This window comes from Rhinopithecus roxellana, chromosome 4 (assembly GCF_007565055.1).
Source record: "Rhinopithecus roxellana isolate Shanxi Qingling chromosome 4, ASM756505v1, whole genome shotgun sequence".
Classification (NCBI taxonomy): Eukaryota; Metazoa; Chordata; class Mammalia; order Primates; family Cercopithecidae; genus Rhinopithecus; species Rhinopithecus roxellana.
This window is the reverse complement of record NC_044552.1, coordinates 11,992,009-12,019,333: the sequence shown is the minus strand read 5'-3', so window position 1 is coordinate 12,019,333 and position 27,325 is coordinate 11,992,009. Positions and strand designations below refer to the sequence as shown.

Here is a 27,325-nt window from a genome sequence, read left to right as displayed (position 1 = left end):
GCAGTTAAGTTTTGATACAGATTAGGTTCTATTAAACAAAAACTGGGATATGCAAACTATAAAAACATACAAGGTCGAATTGCTTGAACCCGGGAGGCAGAGGTTGCAGTAAGCCGAGACCGCACCATTGCACTCCAGCCTGGGTGACAGAGCGAGACTCTGTCTCAAAAACAAAAACAAAACACACACACACACACACACACACACACACATACACACACACCCCTACAAAGCACCCAAAGTCACTGTTAATTCTGGCATATTAATTCCAGCACTTGAATGAAAAAGAGACACCCAGTGTACTCAGATGCAGGTTAACTCAGATGTCAGCCACCAGAAAAACAGCTACTAAGAAAAAGAAACCATCTTCAGGCTGTTCATCATGTTCTTGCTGTTCTATTTTCTCTCTCATTCAGGTCAGGATGACAAACAGGATGAAGGGCTGAATAAACCAATGTGCTCTAAGTACCCATACAATGCAAATTTCTGCTAGTTGTTTTGCATAGCTACTTCTAAAAGCCTCTCCTTTAAGATGACATTATTCTCATTTTACAGACAAAGAAATTAAGGCTTAAGGACACTTTTATCCTCCATGGTCACTCACCTAATAGCTTGGTTGTAGATTCAAATTTAGGTCTTTCTGATACCCAAACCTACGCCTTTTCTATCACAGAGTACAAATCAGATCTTTCTAGAGGAAGTTTTACGTAGGTAGCTAAAAATCTCTTTCACAAGACAAACGCTCTTGTGAGAGCCTTTTTGCCAGGACATTGCTCTAAAATATGCCCCACAGACACTTGGGATCTGAACAGATATTACAGTGGTGGGGAGAGAGGATTAGGGAGGGGTTTACTCATCCAATAAATTTGTTAAACAGGTTAAACAAAATGCAAAGAATTACTTTTTAACTTTTCAGCCTTATAGATTATAACTCTAAAAGATGCATGAAGAGTTTATTGAACTATTCTGATGGGACTTTAGAAAAAACTGTTACAGTCTAAGAGAAAAGCCACAGTCACACTAGAAAAAGAAAAAATGCAGATAAACTTCATCAAAATGGTATTTAGCTTTAGTTGTGTTTTAATAAATACAGAGAATATTAAACATGCATACTCAGATGTTATTTAATTTGTTCATTTCTTTGTAAATGAAAAGTCATCATTGGCTCAGCTGACCCTGTGATGTGGACCACACGGCAACAGCCCGTGTTCCCCTTCCCAACCAGAATGCATTTTATCCAGTACAGCCCAATAAAGAAAAATATAGCTTTGGCAGGCATATAAACCTGGCTTCAAATTCTGGTCCACCTGTCACTAGTTGCATGATGCTGAGCAACTTAGTTTCTTTAACTTTAAAATGAGGAAAATAAATACTCCGCATCCATAAATAATACTTAAAAAGACTAGAGGTAGAACATATCAAGTTCCTAGCTCAGTGCCTGAGGAACTTAATAAAAGGTAAATATTATACAAATCACAAGCAAAGCATCTAGAAGGCAGATTACTCTACTTTTATCCCCCTGCCATTACAGTTTTTGTTCTTTACTTTTAGTAATTTTAGCAACAGATTATTGTAATAATTCAAACAACACAGACAACTCAAGAGCAACAGACTTTCCCCTCCATTCCTATATTCAATTTAATCCTTGATGTAGCCATTATTAACCACTTGGCTACAAGAACAGTCTTTAAGATACTGCAATATATTAGTGAATAAGATACTGCCAAAGATCAGTATTTCTATTGTGTACTTTCAGAATATTATGAATAAAGATAAACATATTCAAGTAGCCTGTTCACATCAGGCATATCGCTTACTGGCCTTGTAGGCCAAGTGAAAATAAGCTAAAAGATGACAATCGCCAAATCCAAATAAAAATCTAGTTTTGCTTCCTTATCAAGAAGTTCTTACAGTCACTCCATGCTATCGTTTCCTAGTCACCCAGGCTGGAGTGCCATGGCACTATCTTAGCTCACTGCAACCTCTGCCTCCTGGGTTCAAGCGATTCTCCTGCCTCAGCCTCCCAAATAGCTGGGATTACAGGCGCCCACCACCACACCAGGCTAATTTTTGTATTTTTAGTAGAGACAAGGTTTCACCACGTTGGCCAGGCTGGTCTTGAACTCCTGACCTCAGGTGATCCGCCCACCTCTGCCTCCCAAAGTGCTGGAATTACAGGCATGAGCCACCCCACCCCCCCCCCGCCCCCGGCCCATTCTTACATTCTTTACAACAATCAGTAAAGAAAAAAGGGAGAGGCGGGGGTCCCCTATACATTCATGTATTGACAATACTGCGGTCTTTACATACAAATAAAACTCAGCTACCTGGAAATAACATGTATCTGAAACTTAGTTGAGAACGTGGTAAGACCTTTAAGTCATCCAAAAGAAAAAGATACTACAAAGTCCATTTACAAATATTGCAGGGCTCATGAAAAGCTCTTCTGATTCTGAGCCTATTTGACCTACATTATATACATTTCTAACCACCTTAGTTAACTGGTTTCTAAGACAACACCCTATTAAAAAATCACAAGTTAGAAAATGGAAAGGCTGATAAATGAGGGAAGAATAACAGGCATCAGCCTTATAGCAAAAGAGGAGGCAGATAAAAAACTTAAAACACACAGTGTCTGAGGGCAGCTGGTACAGAAACACAGCACAGTATCTCTCTTTCTCCTTCCCTAATGACATCACCATATTCACCATAATATAAAATCGGATATTCTCAATAATGCCTGATTCCTACAAAATTATTCCTAACATTTAATAAATTTTTTAAAAAACATAAAAGTATAGAATATCTTTTTAAAGATTTCCATCCAAAGTAATCAAAGTTCATGGTGACAGATGACAAGAAGACCCATCGAGACATGGAGACCTACAACATCTCCATTGAGGAGATGCCCTTCAATGTTGCTGACCTTGTCTGAGAGGCTGTCCTGCTACCTGGCCCCAGCTAGGGGCAGAGGAGCAGCAGGCGTGTGAGGATGGCATGGACATCTTGTCACTTCTTTCTCTGAACAAATACCACTTCTTGAGGCAAAAGAAGTTAACTGTGAACATGTCAGACACCCCTTTTCTTTGGGGTAGGCTCTTGCCCTAGCGGCCATTTCTTCTCCCCAAAAACACTAATTCATTTCCCTAAGCTAGTTACCTCCAGATTCCAGAGGCTCTCCCCACCCCAGCTGAGTTTCTCTGGATATCATTCAAGGGACTATGTCACTGAACTTCATTTGCTGGAACAAATCTGGAGGGAGAGCTCCTAAAACTCCTGAGTGAGGCTGCCCAGGGGATTGTCCCCATGTAGGGGAAGCAGAGGAGAGAAAATGGTAGCCATTTTTACACTGACATTGTTTTGTATAGTATTTATTGATTCAAGAAACATAAAATTCTGAATAAAATGACTTGGAAACTCTCCTTAAAAATAAAATAAAGAAATCAGAAAAACAAAAAAAGTGGTTAAAGTTATAAGAACATTGTGCTTAAAGAATACAAAAACCTTGGCTTTTACATAGAATTACCATACAAAGCAGCAATTCCACTATTGGGCATATATCCAAAAAATTAAAAGTAGGAACTTGAACAGCTATTTGTACACCCACATTTACAGCAATGTTATGCATAATAGCTAAAGGTGGGAGAACCTAAATGTCCATAGACACAGATAAACAGAATGTAGTCTACACATACAATGGAATATTATTCAGCCTTAAAAAAGAAGGAAATTCTGACACATGCTACAGCATGGACGAATCTCGATATTACACTAAAGAAATAGACCAGTCACAAAAGAGACAAACGTTATATGAGTCTACTTACACGATGAACCTAGAGCAGTCAAATTCATAGAGCTAGAAAGTAGAATGGTGGTTTCCAGGGGTGGAGAGAAAGGGAAATGAGAAGTTACTGCTTACTGGGTACAGAGTTTCAGTTTTGCAATATGAAAGAGTCCTGTGGGCCGGGTGCAGTGGCTCACGCCTGTAATCCCAGCACTTTGGGAAGCTGAGGTGGGTGGATCACCTGAGGTTAGGAGTTCAAGACCAGCCTGGCCAACATGGCGAAGCCCCGTCTCTACTGAAAATACAAAAATTAGCTGGGCATGATAGCAGGCGCCTGTTGTCCCAGTTACTGGGTAGGCTGAGGTGGGAGAATCGCTTGAACCTGGGAGGCGGAAGTTACAGTGAGCCGAGATCACGCCACTGCACTGCACACTGGGTGACAAAAGCAAAACTCCATCTAAAAAAAATAGCAATAAATAAATTTAGAAAAAAAAGGTTCTGTGGATGGATGGTGGTGATGGTTGAACAACAATGTGAATATAGATAATGCCACTGAAATGTACATTTTAAAATGGTTATGAAGGTAAATGTTATGTTATATGAATTCTGCCACAATAAAAAAAAAGTAAATCAAGTTTCAGTGGGCTCTTCTTAAATGAAATCAATTGCACTCTTCAAGATAAACTTAGAAAATGCCAACTTCAAAAGAAAATGAAGAGAATTTATTAATAACCTATAACTACATACCAAAAGTAATTAACTATAATGGTGTTATCTCTTTCTACTTAGTAAAATGTATACATAAGTTACAACAGAGAAAGAAATAATAATAAACTGGCACGCATGCAGGCACACACTCACCGCCTTCCACCAATTAAAGATAATTTGAAATAGAAACCAATCCTGAAGATAGGTGTCTAGAACCAGGTATATAAAAGAATTCTGGATTACAAAATAAAAACACACTTCTGCAGAGATTCGTCTAAGTCAGTGATTTTCAATGGGGGGCAGGAGAGGGCATTTTACACCCCTCTCCCCCAGGAGATTGTTGGTTATTATAACACAGGTTGTGGGAGGTGCTACTGGCATCTAGTAGATAGAGGTCAAGGATGCTGCTAAACATCCTGCAATGTTTAGCAGCATCCTTGACCTCTATCAAGGATGTGGGACAGCACCCACAATAAGGAATTACCAGGTCCAAAGTGTCAATAGTGCTGAGGTTGAGAAACCCTGGTCTACAGGAAAACTCTGAATAATCCAACTAAGGTCTAATAGGTCTTTTAGAGCATCTGCCAGTAATATACATGCCATTAATTTTATATATGCCTTACAGAGACACAGGAAAAACCATTTCCTTTGGTAAGGAGTGTCAGTATAACAACTGCTGAAAATAATTTTATGTGGAACAGTATGTACTGATATGTTACTCTATTTTCAAACTCTATTAAAAACAATGTATAAGCCATGTGAACCTGTTGCTCTCATGAAAGTAATCACAAAGAAGGATAACTGGATCTAATAAATATTTGTGGACAAAGTGAATCAAAAGCATTCACATTTACTTCATAATTACTTCCAGTCTGGTTGAACAGGGCTTCAAAAGTTGACACCTGTGCATGAAACTGAATTTAAATTATTGACAGATACTATTAACCATCTCATCTCCACCGGTGGCATATTTTTAAGAGCAAGTGAATTTTATAAGCCAATAATATTTTCCTTTCACTATTCTTATTGCTAGTGCCCAAAATGCAACTTTGTACTAGTGGTAGTTTTTAAGACATGTCAAATAACTAGGGAATGTGCATTTATTGTTCTTCTGAATGTACTTTTAGATATCAATTGTGGGAAATATGATTTGTATGAATGACGTTTAACAGTTTACTTCCTACAGAAATCCACAAATTGTCTTGACATAAAAGAATTAATGAATTCAAGATCAGCCTGACCGGCCGCGCGCGGTGACTCAAGCCTATACTCCCAGCACTTTGGGAGGCCGAGACGGGCGGATCACGTGGTCAAGAGTTCGAGACTATCCTGGCTAACATGGTGAAACTCCGTCTCTACTAAAAAATACAAAAAAAACTAGCCGGGCGAGGTGGCGGGCGCCTGTAGTCCCAGCTACTTGGGAGGCTGAGGCAGGAGAATCGCGTAAACTCGGGAGGCAGAGCTTGCAGTGAGCTGAGATCCAGCCACTGCACTCCAACCTGGGCGACAGAGCAAGACTCCGTCTCAACAACAACAACAAAAAAAGATCAGCCTGACCAAGATGGTGAAACCCCGTCTCTACTAAAAATACAAAAATTAGCCATGAGTGGTGGTGTGCGCCTGTAATCCCAGCTACTTGGGAGGCGGAGGCAGGAGAATCGCTTGAACCCAAGAGGCAGAGATTGCAGTGAGCTGAGATGGCGCCACTGTACTCCAGCCTGGGTAACAGAGTGAGGCTCCATCTCAAAAAAAAAAAAAAAAAAAAGAATTAATGAGTAATGGCAGGAGTCTATTTTATTTCATTACTACTCCCATCTTTGCTCTGAGAACCTTTCAAATATATAAAATGTACACAATAGTATAACCAAGGGCAACAATTAACATTAGGTTGAAAATGCAGCTAGAGGTCAGGTCTTTCGTTTTGTTTACGTTGGCTAGATGAAAAATTAAACTTTACCTTTATGACATACGTGTGTGTGCACGCACATGTGTATGTGTGGGGTTTGAAATCTCTGCCATGTCACAGTTTCAGAAGAAGCTACATATGGCAGTAAAACAAAAAAGTAAAAGAAAAAGAAAAAAGAAAGACACGACTAAAAGTTTATTGCTCTAATAAAAATGTAAAGAATTTTTACTTTAAAAATGTAAAGAATTATTCTCTGAACAAAGAAGTACATCTGTTTATGACTTTAAGCTGGTTAATTTATTAAATTATCTTCAGGAAAGAAAATCAAGGTAACAAATCTAAGTCTGCTTACAAACTAAGTCTCACAGACTTACCAACTTCTGGTGAAACAAAGTTTCAGTATATTTTAAAATACTAATTTTTAATATATATTCTATAAAAATTAGTTTAAAAATACCCCCAGACATAATATCTATAAGAAATGTCCTTCAGGTTGGGCACAATGGCTCATGTCTGTAATTCCAGCAATTTGGGAGATTGAGGCGGGTAGATCATCCAAGGTCAGGAGTTCGAGACCAGCCTGGCCAACGTGGCGAAACCCTGTCTCTACTAAAAATACAAAAATTAGCTTGGATTACAGGTGTAATCCCAGCTACTTGGGAAGCTGAGGCAGAAGAACATTTAAACCTGGGAGGCGGAGATTGCAGTGAGCCATTGCACCACTGCCCTCCAGCCTGGGCGACAACGGAGTGAGACTTCGTCTCAAGGAAAATAAAAAAAAAAAGAAAAAGAAAAAAAGAAATGTACTTCATATTAAATATTAAAATATTCTTTTTTTTTTTTTTTTCCCTGAGACGGAGTTTCACTCTTGTTGCCCAGACTGGAGTGCAAAACTCGGCTCACCGTAACCTCCGCCTCCCAGGTTCAAGTGATTCTCCTGCCTCAGCCTCCCCAGTAGCTGGGATTAAACGAGGCATGCACCACCACGTCCAGCTAATTATGTATTTTTTAGGAGAGACGGGGTTTTTCCATGTTGGTCAGGCTGGTCTCAAACTCCCGACCTCAAGTGATCCGCTCGCCTCAGCCTCTCAAAGTGCTGGGATACAGATGTGAGCCACCACGCCCGGCTTAAAATATTATTTCTTGTGGCCAGTGCTTTTTAAACCATGGGCTAGACAGCACTTTTTAATTTGCAAAATCATCAATGGGACGGTTTCTCAAGTGCTTCTTCACAGACTCTAACAGACTACGGCAGGGCTCTTATCCACACAGTGACTGCTCGCATATTAAACAAATAGCTGGCAGGAAAAAAATGCTACTCTACATTTTGACAGTGAGATACAATTTTCAAAGTCATTTCAAATAATTTTTACAATGCAATTTACCCTTCGATCTATCAGATAAGTAGAATAGATCATTATTTTGCAGACGAGGAGCTGGAAGCTCAAGGATTTATCCAAGGGCTTATAGCTAGCTAGTAAAGGGAACCAATACCAGAAATAAAAGAAGCCAGGTATTTCTTACCCAATCTGGTCATCTTCCTACTATACATAGGGCCAATACACGACAGTAGAAATAGTTCAAAGCAACAAGAGAAACTGTTCAAATTAAAATTTAATTTTCAGTTCCTTCTGCTCAAGAATGACAAAAATTGCCATTTTTCAAACTATAACTGCTTTGACAATGTCTTAGAAAAAACAGACCGATTAATGTGCTGGTGCACACTCACCTGAATCTACTTAAATCATACAGCAACATGTCAGAAAGGTAACATGTAGCATGCGATACGTCTTCATTTTTATTTTGAGAGCCAAGAGAACCGCCTGCGTTGAAATGTACAGCCAGTGTTCTATCAGATAGTTATTCGGCTTCTCAAAAAACGGAAAGTTTCTGATGTCCCCACAACAAATTGTTTAATACAGCATTTAAGATCGTCCACAATAATCTCTAGAAATGTCCATTTAGACAGTCTCCATACCAGGTCCACGAGACAATACTGACTTACCACATCTTTCGCCTTTACTTACAATGTATTCCTTGCCCTGTAATATCTCTCTTCTCATCTTCCAGCAACTGAATTCCTACCAATCAAGGTCAGGCTTGAATGCCATCGTCTTCCTAATAAATTACACTTTTGCCAAGATCCTAAAAAGTTATTAGTAATGATCACAGTTCTCACTTTATCCTCTATTATTACAGGGTTAGCGCTTTGGGACTCCAAGACTTTTAGCTCCTTAAGTGTAGGAACTGCCCTAAAATTAACAAAATCCATCATCCCCAGTGGCACCTAGCAAAGCAGAGGAATTAAAAATGTATCTGCTGTCCAGTCTGTCATGGTCCACTTACATCCCCCAGCCCTGCCTGCCTTTCCAGCACTCTCTGCACACTGTGCAAGCACCCCATCCTGACACAAACTTCCCTGACCACAGACCTGCCCTGCCACTTCATCCGGGAGCTCAGCCATGGCCCTGCTTCCCGAATGGCCTGTGGGGTCCCACTATCCTTGGGCAGCATTCCCATCTGTCTTCAATGTCAAGTCCTTTCAATAAAGTGTAAATTAGCAAATTGTTGACTTTTCAAACTTTGTATCAACATTTAGATTTAAGCAGAGGGTACAGAAACTGAAACTCTGAGAAGGCTCATTCCATTATATTTTTATACAGTGACAGATCTGAACTATTACTGTGGATTAACCACAACACATTCCAGATAAATGGAGACAGTAACATTTGTCGGTACACAAGCAAAAAAGCATTATTTTCAGAGTGACTTAGTCTTTTCAATGTTTTTTAATAAGTGTTAAGATGTATCTTCATTAGTTTAGAGCAATGAGTAAGTTACAAAAACACTTGATGATAATTGCAAGTGAAAAACACCAAATTATCACAGGAACTTAAATTCTTGTGCTATTTTTCCACATCTGAATTTAGTTAACATATAATTCAAATAAGCAAAGCACTGCCCAGCAAATGATTCAAATACTCCTATGGCTATTCATTAAATAACCTATCCACAGGCATGAATGCTTCCTTTTCTGGAAGAAATATACATAATATACTCAATACTTCAGGCTCAGAGGAAAGATTTATATCTCCAATCTGGTGGATATTTGTTGTTACATGTAAAAGTCCTATTTTCTCTCTCCTCCAGGAGACAAATACCACTTTCAGGGAAAAGATGGAAATATTGAAAACGAAAAAAGAGAGTTCTGCAATTTCAATTTATAAGAATATTGATGGTATGACCACGTGACCATACCTCCTCAACACATCTTCAATGAATCAGCCATTTTAAAATATGTAAAAATCACTGCATTCAGAGAATTTTCTGATCAAAAGCAATTGCTAATCATATAACAAACACCCAAGACTTATATGCCCCGTTATCTAAATGATCTTTTACCTTTTTTCGTTCCTGCTCCCTCTGTTGGAGTCTACAGACTGAGTCATTAGCTGCTTGCACTGAAATAAAAGAGACATGGGTTTTCAGTCAGCAGACCGTGTTCGAGGAAACACACACCTGGGGGAGGAGTATGTGTGGAGAGCATGTGGATTGTTTTAGATCTCAAAAAACTAGGAGAAAACTGACATTATTTTGGTGGTGGTGAGATGGCCAGAAAGGGAAAGTAAGTTTTGCCAATATATTCAGGATGTCATAATTAGAACAATAATTCTTGAGCTTTGAGCTACAAGCTGAAGGACATTTAAATACTAACTCCAGTGACAGACTGTCTACAACCACCTCAGAATTCTCCAAAAAGATATAAAATGCCGATAAATTTATCACAACATTCTGATTATGACGTTACATTGTCTGTCTGTCCCCACCGTCCCCCCTTTCTCTCATTCATACTACTGCTCTCTCACTGCAGTACCTGGTAACTACATGACTTCAACAACTTTCTACTCTTCTTGCCTGTGCTCTCTTGATTTCTAATTTATCCCAGCTGCCACTGCAAGATTCAGCTTCCTCTGGACCATCTCCATTAAGTCACTTCTCTTTCTCAAGAACTAACTGCTAGTAATAATTATTCTAATTATTTATTGAGTATTTACTAAGTGCCAAGATCTATGTATTACCCCTCTTAATCCCACATTCCTACTAGGAAATGATCACTATTCCATTTTACAGATGACAAAACTGAGGTAAAGAGAGGTGAAGCTGTCAATCAAGGAGGTTATACAACTAATAAGTACAGGAAACAGGATTTCAAATCAGATCTTTCTAGCTCTAAAGACTTGGCTCTTACTATCAACACTCTACTGCCTCTTTAATTATTTCATCAGTGAAACCACTTGTAATTCTTCCCTTATTTAAACCTTTTCATCTGCCACATGCATTTTTTTTCTGTTCATAAATGTTCTCTTACTTCATCCAAATAAAGACATGTAGTGTGCAGGCTAAAAGTGAGCCTTAGTCAGTCAAATTTGGCACTCAGTTGTGTGAACGATCTTGGGCATGTTTGCTCGCTCAGCTACTCATTTGTCAAATGTTTACTGAGCATTTGCTTTGTGCCAGGCACTGTTCTTGTTGGCACTCCTATCTCTCAGCACCTTAGTTCCTCATCTGTAACATGAACATAACTACTAATGACAGGGCTTCAGAAGTGACATAAAATTTAAATGAGAACACAGTACATACTATGCTTAAAAGTAAATAATTTCAATATTAATAATGATAATCACTTAGAGTAGTTCTTTATATAAAATAAGCAGTCAGGCCGGGCGCGGTGGCTCACGCACGCCTGTAATCCCAGCACTTTGGGAGGCTGTGGTGGGCGGATCACCTGAGGTCAGGAGTTCGAGACTAGCCTGACCAACACGGTGAAACTCTGTCTCTACTGAAAATACAAAAATTAGCTGAGAATAGTGGCACATGCCTGTAGTCCCAGCTACTTGGGAGGCTGAGGCAAGAGAATCGCTTGAACGAGGAGGCGGAGGTTGCAGTGAGCCAAGATCGTGCCACTGCACTCCAGCCTGGGTGACAGAGCGAGACTCCATCTCAAAAAATAAATAAATATATATGTGTGTGTGTGTGTGTGTGTGTATGTATGTGTGTATATATATATATATAAAATAAGCAATCAAGAACTGTTCACTGTTACCAATATTCTATTTATTGTACTATCCTAAAGAAAATCCTTTCCTTATTTCTTTTCACTAATTAAACTGTTTTGTTTCAAAAGCCCAGTTCAAGGTTTACTGTCTTCATAAAGCCCTCCTGACTAGTCTCTTCCCTCTGAGGATTTTCCCTATTTGAAATTCCTTTATCAGGTGTGTGTGTGTATCCTACCATTTATTAATATCTTGCATTTGCTGAAACTGGAGGTTTGTCTAATTGTTTTAAAATTATGTCTTCCTACCCCACCCCAATCCGGCCCCAACTAGGTCACAAGTTCCACAATAGGGCAGGGACTGTGATTTCTCTTTCAGAGCAATGTTAGGCCTTTCCCTCGGGGAATATGGTAAAAGAGAAGAATTTTGTTTTCAAAAAGTTGTGTTTTTATCAGTAACCATTAATTCTAGCTATATCAAAGGTAATATTTAAGTACTGAAAATTAGGTTCCCAATCATTGTTTTTTTATAAAAGAAAATATTTTTTAAAAAAAGGGTTGATTAGATCTGCCTTCTTTCTGTGGCATATTAATATGACATCATTTTTCCCAAGCAGTGCTTCTATCATTTCCTGGGCTGGTTTTTTCCCCCACTGGCTCTGCGAACATAACTTAAAACCCATTTGGCAGTTGTTAGGAGCTTCATCACTTTCAGAAGATTCTGAGCCTAACCTAAAAGAAGAGTTACAGGCTTCTGCCACCTACTTTGTGATTTGTAACGTCCTTTAAAATTGTAATCAGAACACATCTGACAAAGGGGCACTTCTGTTCTGCGTCAGGATGGCTACGTTTAGACAGAATATCCACTTTCAGAAATCACAGTCCCTGTGAAGCAATTCACCTTTTAACTCTTCAGGCACACAATGGAAAAGGTTTACTTTCTGAATTTATGAAACTTGCTTTTCTAAAGTCGAAGACAGTCATCAGACTGCACCAAACATTCCCTTTTTGATCAGTTAGTGACAGCAAGAAGGCCCATTTCTCTAAACCTTCCTATCACACCTGCATCACTTACTGGTTGTATAACTCAGTACGAAGCCATCTGCTCTGTTGTCTCAGTGTTTTAGGAGAGACTTTAAAAAAAAGTCAAGAATTTATCAAGTGCTTTTCTCTTAACCAAAAGATTATTCAAGTAGATCTGTGCCACGCACCACAGTTAACAATGTCCTATTTTCCTCACATAAAAGAGAAACAAATTCATTCTATCATGGTGTCTATAAGTAAACCTCAAACACACACATAAGAAAATAATTTCAGGACTTGCAGTTCCAAAATGCGGGTATAGAAGCGAGCTAGCTTCACTCTCCACAACAGAAAACGAAAATCAGGTACACATTGCCAGCAATACCCCAGAACTCAAACATGAGGATGAGACAGTTCTCAGGGCCACAGAGAAATGAAAACACTCTAAGGAGACAGGAACAGAATCGGACTTTCATCTCTGTACCTTTCCTTCCCCAACCTGCCTTGGCACTAAGCACATGGGAAATTTCCCTGACTCATGGTTTCTATGCTAAAAGAGGGATCATGGTGGACGATCAGCTTCCCCGCCATCTTGGGCTCCCTGGCAGGAGAACTGTCCCTGCCTTAACCCATGGAAAGCAGTGGTGATACCTTAGAGGCAGACATATCCTCCAGGACAGCCAGAGATAAAGGAGAGAGGTGCCACTTCCACCCCCAGCCTTTCAGAAACTCTGTTCTGTAACTCAGCCAAAGAAGACACCAAATCAAAGTGGCTACTCGGCAGCACCACACTGCAGGAGGTTCGTTCCACAGGTGCCCTGGGCACAGAGGCTGCCTAGCCAGCCTTCTCACACTAACAAGATATCCCTTTGGGGACCTCCCCTATTCAAGATGAGTGGCATTTTGATTGTTTACTAGAACTAAGGCAGACGGGTTTAGGATGCCGTCTGGTGCTGAAAAGAAGCAGTGACCTAGTGAAAGAAAAAAGAAATCTGCAGGTAAAATACAAAGAGTCTCTAAGCAAATGGATCCAATAAAAACAGAAACAAGACAGAGGAAAGGGGAATAAATAACTAATGCTTCAATGCAAAGACACAGATGTACATCCACAAGAAACAACAGCAAACAAGGAACGAAGACCTCCCTAACAGACAAAGCAAAGAACCAGTCAGTGAATGACCTCAGTGAGATGGCACTAAATGAACTCTCTGACCAACAACGCAAAATAGCAGTTTTAAGGAAACTCAGTGCTCTCCAGGATAACACAGAAAAAATAATTCAGAAATTTAACAAAGAGATTAAAATAGATTTTTTTCTTTTGAGACAGCTGTTGCTCTAGCTGGAGTGCAGTGGCACAATCTCAGCATACCACAACCTCCGCCTCCCGGGTTCAAGTGATTCTCCCTCAGCCTTCTGAGTAGATGGGACTACAGGCGTGCGCCACCACGCCCAGCTAATTTTTGTATTCTTAATAGAGACGGGGTTTTACCATGTTGGTCAGGCTGGTCTCGAACTCCTGACCTCATGATCCACTCGCCGTGGCCTCCCAAAGTGCTGGGATTACAGGTGTGAGCCACCATACCCAGTCAGATTAAAATAATTTTTAAAAATCAAACAGAAATCTTGAAACTGGGAAATACATTTGCTGAACTGAAAAATTCACTAGAGACTCTCAGCAGTAGAATGAATCAAGCAGAGGAGAGTCAGTGAGCTCAAGAAAGGCCAGACACAGTGGCTCACTCCTGTAATCCCAACACTTTGGGATGCCAAGGCAGGCGGATCACTTGAGGTCAGGAGTTCGAGACCAGCCTGACCAACATGGTGAAACCCCGTCTCTACTAAAAACAGAAAAATTAGCCGGGTATTGTGGCAGGCGCCTGTAATCCCAGCTACTTGGGAGGCTGAGGCAGGAGAATCGCTTGAACCCAGAAGACACAGGTTGCAGTGAGCCAAGATCACGCCACTGCACTCCAGCCTGAGCGACAGAGCGACAGTCCAAAAAAGAGGAAAAAAAATCACACCTCAACAGACTCAGAAAAAGCAATTGACAAAATCCAGCATCCCTTTATGATTAAAACCCTCAGCATAACTGGTACAGAAGGGACATACCCAAGGTAAAAAAGCCATCTATGACAAATCTACAACCAACACTATACTGAATGGGAAAGCTTGAAAGCATTCTCCCCGAGAACCGGAACAAGACAAGAATGCCTACTTTCACCATTTCTATTCAACATAGTACTGGAAGTTCTAGCCAGAGCAGTCAGACGAGAAAGAAAGGGCATCCAAATCGGTAAAGAGGAAGTAAAATTGTCACTGGTCACTGACGATATTATTGTATACCTAGAAACCCCTGAAGACTCATCCAAAAAGCCCCTATAACTGATAAATGAATTCAGAAGGTTTCAGGATACAAAATCAATGTACACAAATTAGGAGCACTGCTATACACCAATAGCAACGAAGCTGAGAATCAAATTCAGAGCTCAACCCCTTTTAGAATAGCTGCCAAAAAAGCAAAATACTTAGGAATATACTTAACCAAGGATGTGAAAGACCTCCACAAGGAAAACTACAAAACACTGCTGAAAGAAATCACAGACAATACATATGGAAACATATCCCATGCTCAGGAATGGGTAGAATAAATATTGTGAAATGTCCATAATGCCAAAAGCAATCTACAAATTCAATGCAATTCCCATCAAAATATCATTATCAATATTCACAGAACTAGAAAAAAAAAAATCCTAAAATTCAGATGGAACCAAAAAAGAGCCCACATAGCCAAAGCAAGATTAAGCAAAAATAACTAACCTAAGGTCATCACATTACTTGACTTCACATTACACTACAAGGTTATAGTCACCAAAACAGCATGGAACTGGCATAAAAACAGGCACACAGACAAATGGAACAGAATAGAGAATCCAAAAAGAAAGCCAAATACTTAGTCAAATGATCTTTGACAAAGACAACAAAAACATAAACTAGGGAAAGGGCACCCTATTCAACAAATGGTGCTGGGATAATTGGCATGTCACATGCAGAAGAATGAAACTGGATCCTCATCTCTCACCTTATGCAAAAATCAACTCAAGATGCATCAAAGACTTAAATGTAAGACCTAAAACCATAAAAATTCTAGAAGTTGATAGTGGAAAAACCCTTCTAGACACTGGCTTGGGCAAAGACTTCATGTCCAAGAACCCAAAAGCAAATGCAACAAAAACAAAGATAAATAGATGGGACTCAATTAAACTAAAAAGCTTCTGTACAGCAAAAGAAATAATCAGCAAACAGACAACCCACAGAGTAGGAAAAAAATCTTTGCAAACTATGCACCCCACAAAAGACTAATATGCAGAATCTCTACAAAGAACTCAAACAAATCAGCAAGAGAAAAACAATGCCGTCAAAAATGGGCTGAGGACGCAACAGACAATTCTCAAAAGAAGATATACAAATGGCCAACAAATATATGAAAAATGCTCAACATCAATAATTTTTGGGGATATGCAAATCAAAACCAGAATTTGATACCACCTTACTGCTGCAAGAATGGCCATCACTGGCCGGGCGCGGTGGCTCACGCCTGTAATCCCAGCACTTTGGGAGGCCGAGGCGGGCGGATCACAAGGTCAGGAGATCGAGACCATGGTGAAACCCCGTCTCTACTAAAAATACAAAAAATTAGCCGGGCGCGGTGGCGGGCGCCTGTAGTCCCAGCTCCTCGGGAGGCTGAGGCAGGAGAATGGCGGGAACCCGGGAGGCGGAGCCTGCAGTGAGCCGAGATGGCGCCACTGCACTCCAGCCTGGGCGACAGAGCGAGACTCCGCCTCAAAAAAAAAAAACAAAAAAAAAAAGAGTGGCCATCACTTTAAAAATTTTTTTAAATTGATGGAACGTATCTCAAAATAGTAAGAGCTATTTTATGACAAACCCACAGCCAATATCATACTCAATGGGCAAAAACTGGAAGCATTTCCTTTGAAAACCGGCAAAAGACAAGGATGCCCTCTCTCACCACTCCTATTCAACATAGCGTTGGAAGTTCTGGTCAGGGCAATCAGGTATGAGAAAGAAATAAAGGGTATTCAATCAGGAAAAGAGGAAGTCAAATTGTCCCTGTTTGCAGAGGACATGATTGTATATTTAGAAAACCCCATTGTCTCAGCCCAAAATCTCCTTAAGCTGATAAGCAACTTCAGCAAAGTCTCAGGATACAAAATTAATGTACAAAAATCACAAGCGTTCCTATACACCATTAACAGAAAAACAGAGAGCCAAATCATGAATGAACTCCCATTCACAATTGCTACACAGAGAACAAAATACCTAGGAATCTAATTTACAAGGGATGTGAAGGACCTCTTCAAGGAGAACTACAAACCACTGCTCAATGAGATAAAAGAGGACACTAACAAATGGAAGAACATTCCATGCTCATAGATAGGAAGAATCAATATCCGTGAAAACGGCCATACTGCCCAAAGTAATTTACAGATCCAATCTATCCCCTTCAAGCTACCAATGACTTTCTTCAGAGAATTGGAAAAAACTACTTTAAAGTGCATATGGAACCAAAAAAGAGCCCACATTGCCAAGACAATCCTAAGTCAAAAGAACAAAGCTGGAGGCATTCAAATTATACTACAAGGCTACAGCATGGTACTGGTACCAAAACAGATATATAGACCAATGGAACAGGACAGAGGCTTCAGAAATAATGCCACACATCTACAACCATCTGATCTTTGACAAACCTCACAAAAACAAGCAATGGGGAAAGGATTCCCTATTTAATAAATGGTGCTGGGAAAATCGGCTAGCCATATGTAGAAAGCTGAAACTGGATCCCTTCCTTACACCTTATACAAAAATTAATTTAAGATGGATTGAAGACTGAAATTTTAGACCTAAAACCATAAAAACCCTGGAAGAAAATGTAGGTAATACCATTCAGGACATAGGCATGGGCAAGGACTTCACGTCTAAAACACCAAAAGCAATGGCAACAAAAGCCAAAATTGACAAATGCGATCTAATTAAACTAAAGTGCTTCTGCACAGCAAAAGAAACTACCACCAGAATGAAGAGGTAACCTACAGAATGGGAGAAAATGTTTACAATCTACCCATCTGACAAAGGGCTAATATCCAGAATCTACAAAGAACTCAAACAAATTTACAAGAGAAAAACAAACAACCCTATCAAAAAGTGGGCAAAGGATATGAACAGACACTTCTCAAAAGAAGACATCTATGCAGACAACAGACACATGAAAATATGCTCATCATCACTGGTCATCAAAGAAATGCAAATCAAAACCACAATGAGATACCATCTCACGCCAGTTAGAATGGCAATCATTAAAAAGTCAGGAAACAACAGGTGCTGGAGAGGATGTGGAGAAATAGGAATGCTTTTACACTGTTGGTGGGAGTGTAAATTAGTTCAACCATTGTAGAAGACAGTATGGCAATTCCTCAAGGATCTAGAACTAGAATTACCATTTGACCCAGCAATCCCATTACTAGATATATACCCAAAGGATTATAAATCATGCTACTATAAAGACACATGCACCCGTATGTTTATTGCAGCACTATTCATAATAGCAAATACTTGGAACCAACCCAAATGTCCATCAATGACAGACTGGATTAAGAAAATGTTGCACATATACACCATGAAATACTACACAGCCATAAAAATGGATGAGTTCGTGTCCTTTGTAGGGACATGGATGAAGCTGTAAACCATCATTCTCAGCAAACTATCACAAGGACAGAAAACCAAACATCGCATGTTCTCATTCATAGGTGGGAATTGACAATGAGATCACTTCGACACAGGGCAGGGAACATCACACGCTGGGGGCTGTCGTTGGGTGGGGGGCTGGGGGAGGGATAGCATTTGGAGAGATACCTAATGTAAATGACAAGTTGATGGGTACAGCAAACCAACACGGCACATGTACACCTATGTATCAAACCTGCACGTTGTGCACATGTACCCTAGAACTTGAAGTATAATAATAAAAAAAATTGATGTTGGCGTGGATGTGGTGGAAGGGAAATACTTTTACACTGCTGGTAGGAATGTAAACTAGTACAACCACTATGCAAGACAGTGTGGAGATTCCTTAAAGAACTGAGAGTAGATCTACCATTCGATCCAGCAATCCCACTCCTGGGTGTCTACCCAGAGGAAAAGAAGTCATCATACGAAAAAGACACTTGCACACACATGTTTATAGCAGCACAATTCGCAATTGCAGAAATATGGAACCAGCCCAAATGCCCATCAATCAACAAGTGGATAAAGAAAATGTGGTGTATATATATATACACACATGCACACAGATATACACACACACCATGGAATACTATTCAGCCATAAAAAGAAATGAAATAATGACATTCGCATCAACCTGGATGGAATTAGAGACCATTATTCTAAGTAAAATAACTCAGGAATAGAAAACCAAATGTCGTTATGGTCTCACTTATAAGTGGGAGCTAAGCTATGAGGACACAAAGGCATAAGAATAATACAGTGAACTTTGGGGACTCGGGGAAGGATAGGAGAGAGGCAAGGGATAAAAATCTACACATTGGGTACAGTGTACACTGCTCAAGTGATGGGTGCACCAAAATCTCAGAAATCACCAATTAAGAACTTATCCATATACCCAAATACCACTGTTCCCCAAAAGTCTATTGAAATTTTTAAAAAGGAATAAAAATCCATTTTTTTAAAAAAAAGGCATAGAGTGACTGAATAAACAAGACCCATCTCTATGCTGCCTATGAGAAAGGCACTTCACCTATGAAGACATGCAAGTTCTATGTGCTGATGAAAAGAACACATATTCTGCAGCAGTTGGGTGAAATGTTCAGTAAATGTCAGTTAGGCTTTATATTTTTTTTCCATGCAACCAGAAAAACATATTCCATGCAACTGGAGACCAAAAAGAGCAGGAGTAACTACACTTAAATCAAATAAAGCAGACTACAAATCAAAGACTGTAAAAAGAGACAAAGAAGGTCACTATATAATCATACAGGGGTCAGTTCAGCAAGAGGGTGTAACAATTATAAATATCTATGTACTCAACACTGGAACTCCCAAGTACACAAAGCAAACATTAATAGATCTAAAGGGAGAGACAGAAAGCAATACAATAGCCGCAGGAGACTTCAACTTCCCATACTTAGTAATGGACAGAAAATCCAGACAAAATCAACAGAGAAACACTTGGAGAGTTCAACTACAAACTCGACCAGGCCTTAGTGACACTTACAGAACCTTCATCCAACTGCAGCAGGTTACATGTTCTTTTCATCAGAACACAGAACATTCTCTGGAACAGATCATATCTTAGGCCACAAAACAAGTCTTAACAAATTCAAAAAGACAGACATCATTATCAGGTATATTTTCTGATAATGGAATAAAATTAAAAATCAACAACAAGAGGAAACTTGGAAAATACACACACACGTGGAAAGTAAACAACATGCTTCTGAACAACCAATGGGTCAGGTAAGAAACTAAGAAGGAAATTTAAAAATCTCTTGAAACAAATAAAATGAAAATACAACATACCCAAATCTATGAGATACAGCAAAAACAGTACTAAGAGGGAAATTTATAGCAACAAAAGTCTGTATCGAAAAAATAGAAAGACTTCAAATAAACAACCTAACATTGAACCTCAAGGAACCCAAAATTAGTAGAAGGAAAGAAATAATAGAGACCAGAGCAGAAATAAATAAAATTGAGGCTAAAAAAATCAAAGAATCATTAAACGATTATCAACAACTATACACCAACAAATTGGAAAAGCTAGAAGAAATAGATAATTTCATAGACACATACAAGCTACCAAGCACAAACCATGAGGAAACAGAAAGCCTCAACAAGCTAATAATGAATAACAAGGCTGAAGCCATGATAAAGTCTCCTGTCAAAGAAAAGCTCAGGACTCGATGGCTGCATTGCTGAATTCCAGCAAACATTTAAAGACAATTTAACACCAATTCTACTCAAGTTCTTCAAAAAACTTGAAGAGGAGAGAATATTCCCAAACTCATTCTACAAGGCCCAGCATTACCTCAATATCAAAATCAGACAAAGACAAAACAAGAAAAAAAAAAAAAAAAAAAAGAAAACTACAGACAATATCACTAATGAATGTAAAAGCAAAAATCCTCAACAAAATAGTAGCAAACCAAATTCAACAACACATTAAAAAGCTCATTCACCATGGTCAAGTGGGATTTATCCCAGGAATGCCAGGATGGTTCAACATATGCAAATCTATAAATAAACCATATGGTAATTTCAATAGATGCTAAAAAAGCATTTAATAAAATCCAACATTTTTATGATAAAAACTCTCAACAAACTGGGTATAAAAAGAACATAGCTCAAAATAATAAAGGGCATATATGGCAAACCCACAGCTAACATCATATTGAATGAGGAAAAATTGAGAGCCTTTCCTATAAGATCTGGAACAAGAAAAGGATGCTCACATTCACCACTTTTATTCAACATAATACTGAAAGTCCTGCCAAAGCAATTAGGCAAGAAATAAGGGCACACGAATTGGAAAAGTATTAAGTCAAATTATCTTTGTTTGCAGATCACATGATCTTATATTTAGAAAAACCTATTGACTCACCAAAAAGCTCTTAGAACTAATAAATGTACTCAGTAAAGTTGCAGGATACAACATCAACATACAAAAATCCATAGCATTTATATATGCCAACGGCAAGCAATCTGAAAAAGAAATCAAGAAAGCAATCCTATTTACAATAGCTACAAAGAACATAAAATAGCTAGGAATCAATTGAACCAAAGAAGTAAAAGAGCTATACAAGGAAAACTATAAAACACTGATGAAAAAAATTGAAGAGGGCACACAAAAATGGAAAGATATCCATGCTCCATAACTGGAAGAATGCCATTAAAATGACAATAATATCCAAAGCAATTTACAGACTCAATGCAATCCCTATCAAAATACCAATGACATTTTTCATAGAAATAGGAAAAATAAACCCTAAAATTGATACAGAACCACGAAAGACCCTGAATAGTCAAAGCAATTTTGAGCAAAAAGAACAAAGCTGGAGGCATCACACTACCTGATTACAAAGCGTATTATTAATACAAAGCTATAGTAACCAAATCAGCATGATACCGGCATAAAAACACACAGACCATGCATGGCACAGAATCAATAACCCAGATATAAACTCGCAAATTTATAGCCAGCTCATTTTCAACAAAGGTACCAAGAACATACAATGGGTAAAGGACAGGCTCTTCAATAAATGGTGCTGAGAAAACTGGATATCAATATGACTGGGAAAAGTGGATATCCATATGAAGAAGAATGAAACTGAACGTCTATCTCTCACCACACACAAAAATCAAACAAAAATGGATTAAAGACTTAAATCTAAGACGTGAAACTACGAAATTACTAGAAGAAACTCTAGGGGGAAACACTCCAGGACACTGGTCTGGGCAAAGACTTTTTTCCTTAAGATCTCAAAAGTGAGGCAACCAAAGCAAAAACAGACAAATGGGATTACATCAAGCTAAAATGCTTCCGTGAAGCAAAGAGATTAATCAAGTTGAAGAGACAACCCACAGGAGAAGAAAGTATTAGCAAACTATTCATTTGACAAGGGATTAATAACCAGAATATATAAGGAGTTCAAACAACAATATAGCAAAAAACCCAAAGAATCCAATTTTAAAAACAGGCAAAGATCTATTTCAAAAGAAAGAGACATTTCTCAAAAGACATAAAATGGCCAAAAGGAATATGAAAAAAATGCCCAAGATCACTAATTGTCAGAGAAATGCAAATCAGACCCACAACGAGATAGTATCTCTAGTTAAAATAGCTTTTATTAAAAAGACAAAGAATAATGGATGCTGGCAAGGATGTGGAGAAAAGGGAACTCTCGTACACTGTTGGTCAGAATATAAATTAGTACAACCACTATGGAGAACAGTTTGGAGGTTCCTCAAAAAACTAAAAATAGAACTACCATATGATCCAGCAATTCCACAATACTGGGTATATATCTAGAAGAAAAGGAGAGAGACATCTGCACTCATGTGTGTATTGCAGCACTAGCCAAAATATGGAACCAACCTAAATTTCCATGAATGGGTAAGAAAATGTGGTATACACAATGGAGTATTATTCAGCCATAAAAATGAACGAAATCCCATCATCTGCAGCAACATGGATGGAACTAGATGTTATTATGTTAAGTGAAATAAGCCAAGCAGAGAAAGACAAATATTGCATGCTCTCACTCATATGTGAGAGCTAAAGAAATGGATCTCATGAATATAGAGAGTAGACTGGTAGTTACCAGAGGACCAGGAAGTATAGTGAGGAGGACGGCATGAAGACAGTTTGATTAATAGATATAAATATACGGTCTGATGGAAGAAATAAGACCTAGTATTTGATAGATCAGTAGGTTGACTATAGCTTACAATAACCTATTATGTAATTCAAATAGGTAGAAGAGAATAATTTGAATGTTTTTAGTGAAAAGAAAAGACAAATATTTAAGGTGATGAATATGTGAATTACACTAATTTGGTCTTTACAAATTATATGAAAGCATTAAATTACCATAAGTACCCCCAAAATATGTACATTATACAATAATACAAAAGTAAAGTTATTTTTAAAAAGCTAAGTAAATGTAGTATTAGCTTTGAAAAAAGAAAATAATTTCAGCTTGGCATTAGGGACAGATTTTGGCCGAATGCTCACTCATTCACTTCAATGAACAAATAACTACTGAGTGGCTACAAAGTAGCAGGCACTGTTCTAGGTGCCTGAGATACCACAGTGAACAACCAGAGTCCTGAGCTTACAGGACTCAAATTTTAGTTGGGAAGACAGGCATATGGGACCAGGCTAAAACCACAAATGTGGAATTTAATTATTGATTGGTATACAGATGATATTGAAAGGCGTGATTCTGTATGAGCTCACCAAGCAAGTGAGTTTAAACAGGAAAGCAGTCACGGAACCAAGCCTGCGAGCACCCCAAGGTTAAAAGTCATGAAGGTAAGTGGGAACTAACAAAGTAGACTGAGAAGGAGGAGCCTGTGTTGTAGGAGGAAATCCAAGAATAAGTGATAATCCAGGAATAAAGGCAGACTTTTCTCACTACCTTTTCAAAGATATATAGAAGTAACATCCTGAAGTGGAACTTGAGCTCTGAAGGCAGAAGAATTAGGCTTGCATGATAGTTCCTCCAATTATTATTGGAGAATCTGGAGTGTTCAACCACTATAAATTTCGGTTTTCTCAACTATAAGGTGGGGAAGATGATAAACACTTATTTTACTGGGTTATGAGAAAAAAATGAAAAAATACAGGTGAAAAGTCTAACTAGTAAAGTGCTATATAAATTAGTTTGTATTTTAAATTACAGTGTGTTCTTAAAGATTTCTAGGTAAAGACAGCAGAGTGAAGCAAAACCACACAAACTTAGTCCCTTAGATGACTCTCAAAACAAATAAAGTTTTTTAAAAGGTAAAATACTTCACCATTTACTAAACAGTAAAGAATTATAATTGCATACAATAAACTTTGAAAAGTAGTAACCAAGAATAGGAACACAGATTGTAGTCAAGAACTGAGATTCCTGGTGGCTCACGCCTGTAATCCCAGCACCTTGGGAGGCCGAGGCAGGTGGATCACGAGGTCAAGAGATTGAGACCATCTTGGCCAACATGGTGAAACCTCGTCTCTACTACAAAATTGTTAGAACTCTAATATGCTTTAATTTGTAGAAAAACAGATGGGGGAGGGGAGAGGAAAGAAAGGAAAACAACATATGAAAGACAGATAAGACAGACAAAGTATCCATCCTGGAAGAAAACCTAATAAGTCTCCATAAGTCCTTTGCAATAGAAAGTAGCATTATAAGCTCAATAAATGTGATCAAACCTGATGATAAAAATACAGAATGAAATGAAAAATGAAATTACAAAGCTAAGGAAACAGAGAACTATAACAACATCATTACAGATACAATAAATAAAATCAGAAACAAAGGAACTGAATCAGGTTGGTTGTGGTGGTTCATGCCTGTAATCCCCAGCACTTTGTAAGGCCAAGGCAGGTGGATTGCTTGAGCCCAGGAGTTTGTGACCAGTCCGGGCAACATGGCAAACCCTGTCTCTACAAAAAAATTAGCCAGCGTGGTGGCGCATACCTATAGTCTCTGCTATTTGGAAGGCTGAGGTGGGAGGATCACCTGAGTCCAGGGGGTCGAGGCTGCAGTGAGCCGTGACCACACCCCTGCAATTCAGCCTAAAAAAAAGGAATTGAATTGTCTACAACTAAACACTGGCAGAATTTTAACTGTAGAACAGAAAGCAAACATTATAAACCCTGACAAAGTTAAATTCACAAGTGAGAGAGTAGTGGAAGAGTGGCAGGAAGGGAGGGTTGAAAATCCTCCATCTCTCATGGCAAGGCATTAATTAATGCTACTAACAATTTGAACATAATACAAATGAACAGAAACAACATGACTACAACTTTTAATTGTTTTCTATAATTATTTTCCTCATAATGATCTTTTAGTAACTACTATATTTGATGGTAAGAAGTACTTGTTTCAAGGTACTATCTTCCGTTTTACTTTAATTTTTGCTCTAATTCAAATGAAATTAAAGTTAATACTTTAACTTAAAAGTTATATGATCCCATTCTTATCAAATGTTTTCTCTCCCTCTCATACCTTCCCCACAACTTCTCCTCTCCCCTGCTCATTTATCCAGCTATCATTCTCCATACATCGTTCTATTTGAATACACACAAAGATGTCTGGGATGGTGTTCACCAAAGTTAAAAAGCAATAGCTTTTTAAAGTAGGTTGTTGTTGCTGTTGTTGCTGTTGGTTAGAGACAGGATCTCAGGCTGGAGCGCAGTGGCATCATCATAACTTGCTGCAGCCTTGAACTCCTGGGCTCAAGCAATCCTACCACCTCAGCCTCCCAGGCAGCTGGGACTATAGGTGCGCCTCACCGCACCTAGTTCATTTTTTTCAATTTTTTTGGTAGAGAGAGTGTCTTGCTTTGTTGCCCAGGCTGGTCTTGAACTCTTGGCTTCAAGCAATCCTCTAGCCTAGGCCTCCCAAAGTGCTGGGATTATAGGTGTGAGCTACCATGCCTGGCCTGTTTCTTTCTTTTTACGATTTATTTTCTTCTTTATTTTTTGCTTATTACTAAAATATATTAGGTTTTATTTTTAAATAATGCAAAAATAAAGTCATTGTTCTTAAAAAGACAAAGGGAGACAAGGAGGGAGGGGATATTCTTTTATTATGGTCATGTTAGTTTATTTGAATGAGGAATAACCTAGAAGCTGTCCACCCTCCTTACTCTCTAAAAATCAAAGGCTGAGTCCTTGATATTAAGACAAGATCTCCTGACACCAAACATGGTGAAATTTACAAGTCTATTAAATAATTAATAAATAGAACACAGACACCTTGTCTTAAGGATGAAAAACAGGTAATAGCTATATCTTCATAACAAGTTACTTTATGGGTTGCTCTCACATACCTTGATGGAGCTCCTGTTTACTTTTTTGTGGTTCTTAAGGAATTACAGAAGAGTTTTGGTTCTAAAGCCTCTGCTTACCTAATCTCAGGACACTCTGCAAAGTAGGTGGCAATGCAGCCAAAAGCAGAAATGGTTCCAAGCCGAGTTCTGTACTAGGTCTCCATTCAGAGAGTTCTAGATGGTCCCACCTTCTTGGCCCTTCATCTATTAGTTTTGTGCACAATGTCAGAACAATGTGTAAGACCCACATTTGTAGTGTTCTGAGAGGCACAGCTGACCACACACATAGTGTCAAACATGTATACGAAGAGATAAATGTGATGGTTCTACTAAAAGGCACAAAATGAAACCCAACTTATCAATAGTCTTGTACTATTAAATACTGAGATCAATATATTCTATACAAAAACTTGCTTAAATGATTTTGCACAACTCCCAGATCGATTAGTAGTGAAAATAAACAAGTCAATACATCATTTAAAATGTCGCTTTTAAACATAAAATTTGCCACGAAAGACAGCTGGGCCCAGACTAATTTTCAAAACTACATCAGTTTTAAAGGCAGTGACACTCAGCGATAAAAGGTACAAGAAAATATTTATGTCAGAGCTTACTACAGAAACTTTTCCTGCTTCCAGCAGAAAACTGTTCGGAAAGCCATTGCCTGGTTTCTACAGCTGGCAAGACCCAATGTATTCCACACACAATGGAACCTCAATTACTAACTTCACATTTTTATGTTTTAATTCTGCCTTTCAAGAAAACGCACTTAATCTGGATTCCAAATTATCAGTAATACTTTTGTACTTCTCTGAGAAGACTGTAATTTTAAGAGGCTCGTCCTCACATCTTCAATAACTTTAGCCCCAGAATGAAGTAAGTCAAAATAGTTTTCACTCAGTTTTACAAAATTTAGTTTTATATACTTACAATGTGGAAAAGGAAAGGTGTATGCATGTCTGCAAGGCATACGTAAACATCTTATTGATAACTGTTGGAGTTTTCCTTTTAGCATGCTAACTAGAATGTTTGACAGGGTTAAGGATGTGGTTATGAACAAATGAGGACATGTTTGTTGTAAAATGCAAAAGCCTAAGGCCAATTTTATACTTCTGCTGTTCCACTCCGAGAAACCAAATGTGACCTGGGAGATCTATGTTTTCCAACCTCCTTTTAGCATTAGAGTACACAAGAGCATTAACTTGGACCT

At 38.6% G+C, this 27,325-nt stretch overlaps 1 protein-coding gene across 2 annotated transcripts in view; it reads right to left on the bottom strand.

The window, feature by feature from the left end:
* Window positions 1-27,325, bottom strand: part of BLOC1S5 (biogenesis of lysosomal organelles complex 1 subunit 5) — a 55,407-nt gene that overhangs the window by 3,967 nt on the left and 24,115 nt on the right. For both annotated transcript variants that reach the window (XR_004056684.1, XM_010381695.2), the window contains exon 4: window positions 9,801-9,859. Coding sequence is in view for 1 of the 2 variants with exons in the window: in XM_010381695.2 (XP_010379997.1) it covers window positions 9,801-9,859 (59 nt within the window). In the remaining variant the exon portion in view is untranslated. The remainder of the gene's footprint in view (window positions 1-9,800; window positions 9,860-27,325) is intronic.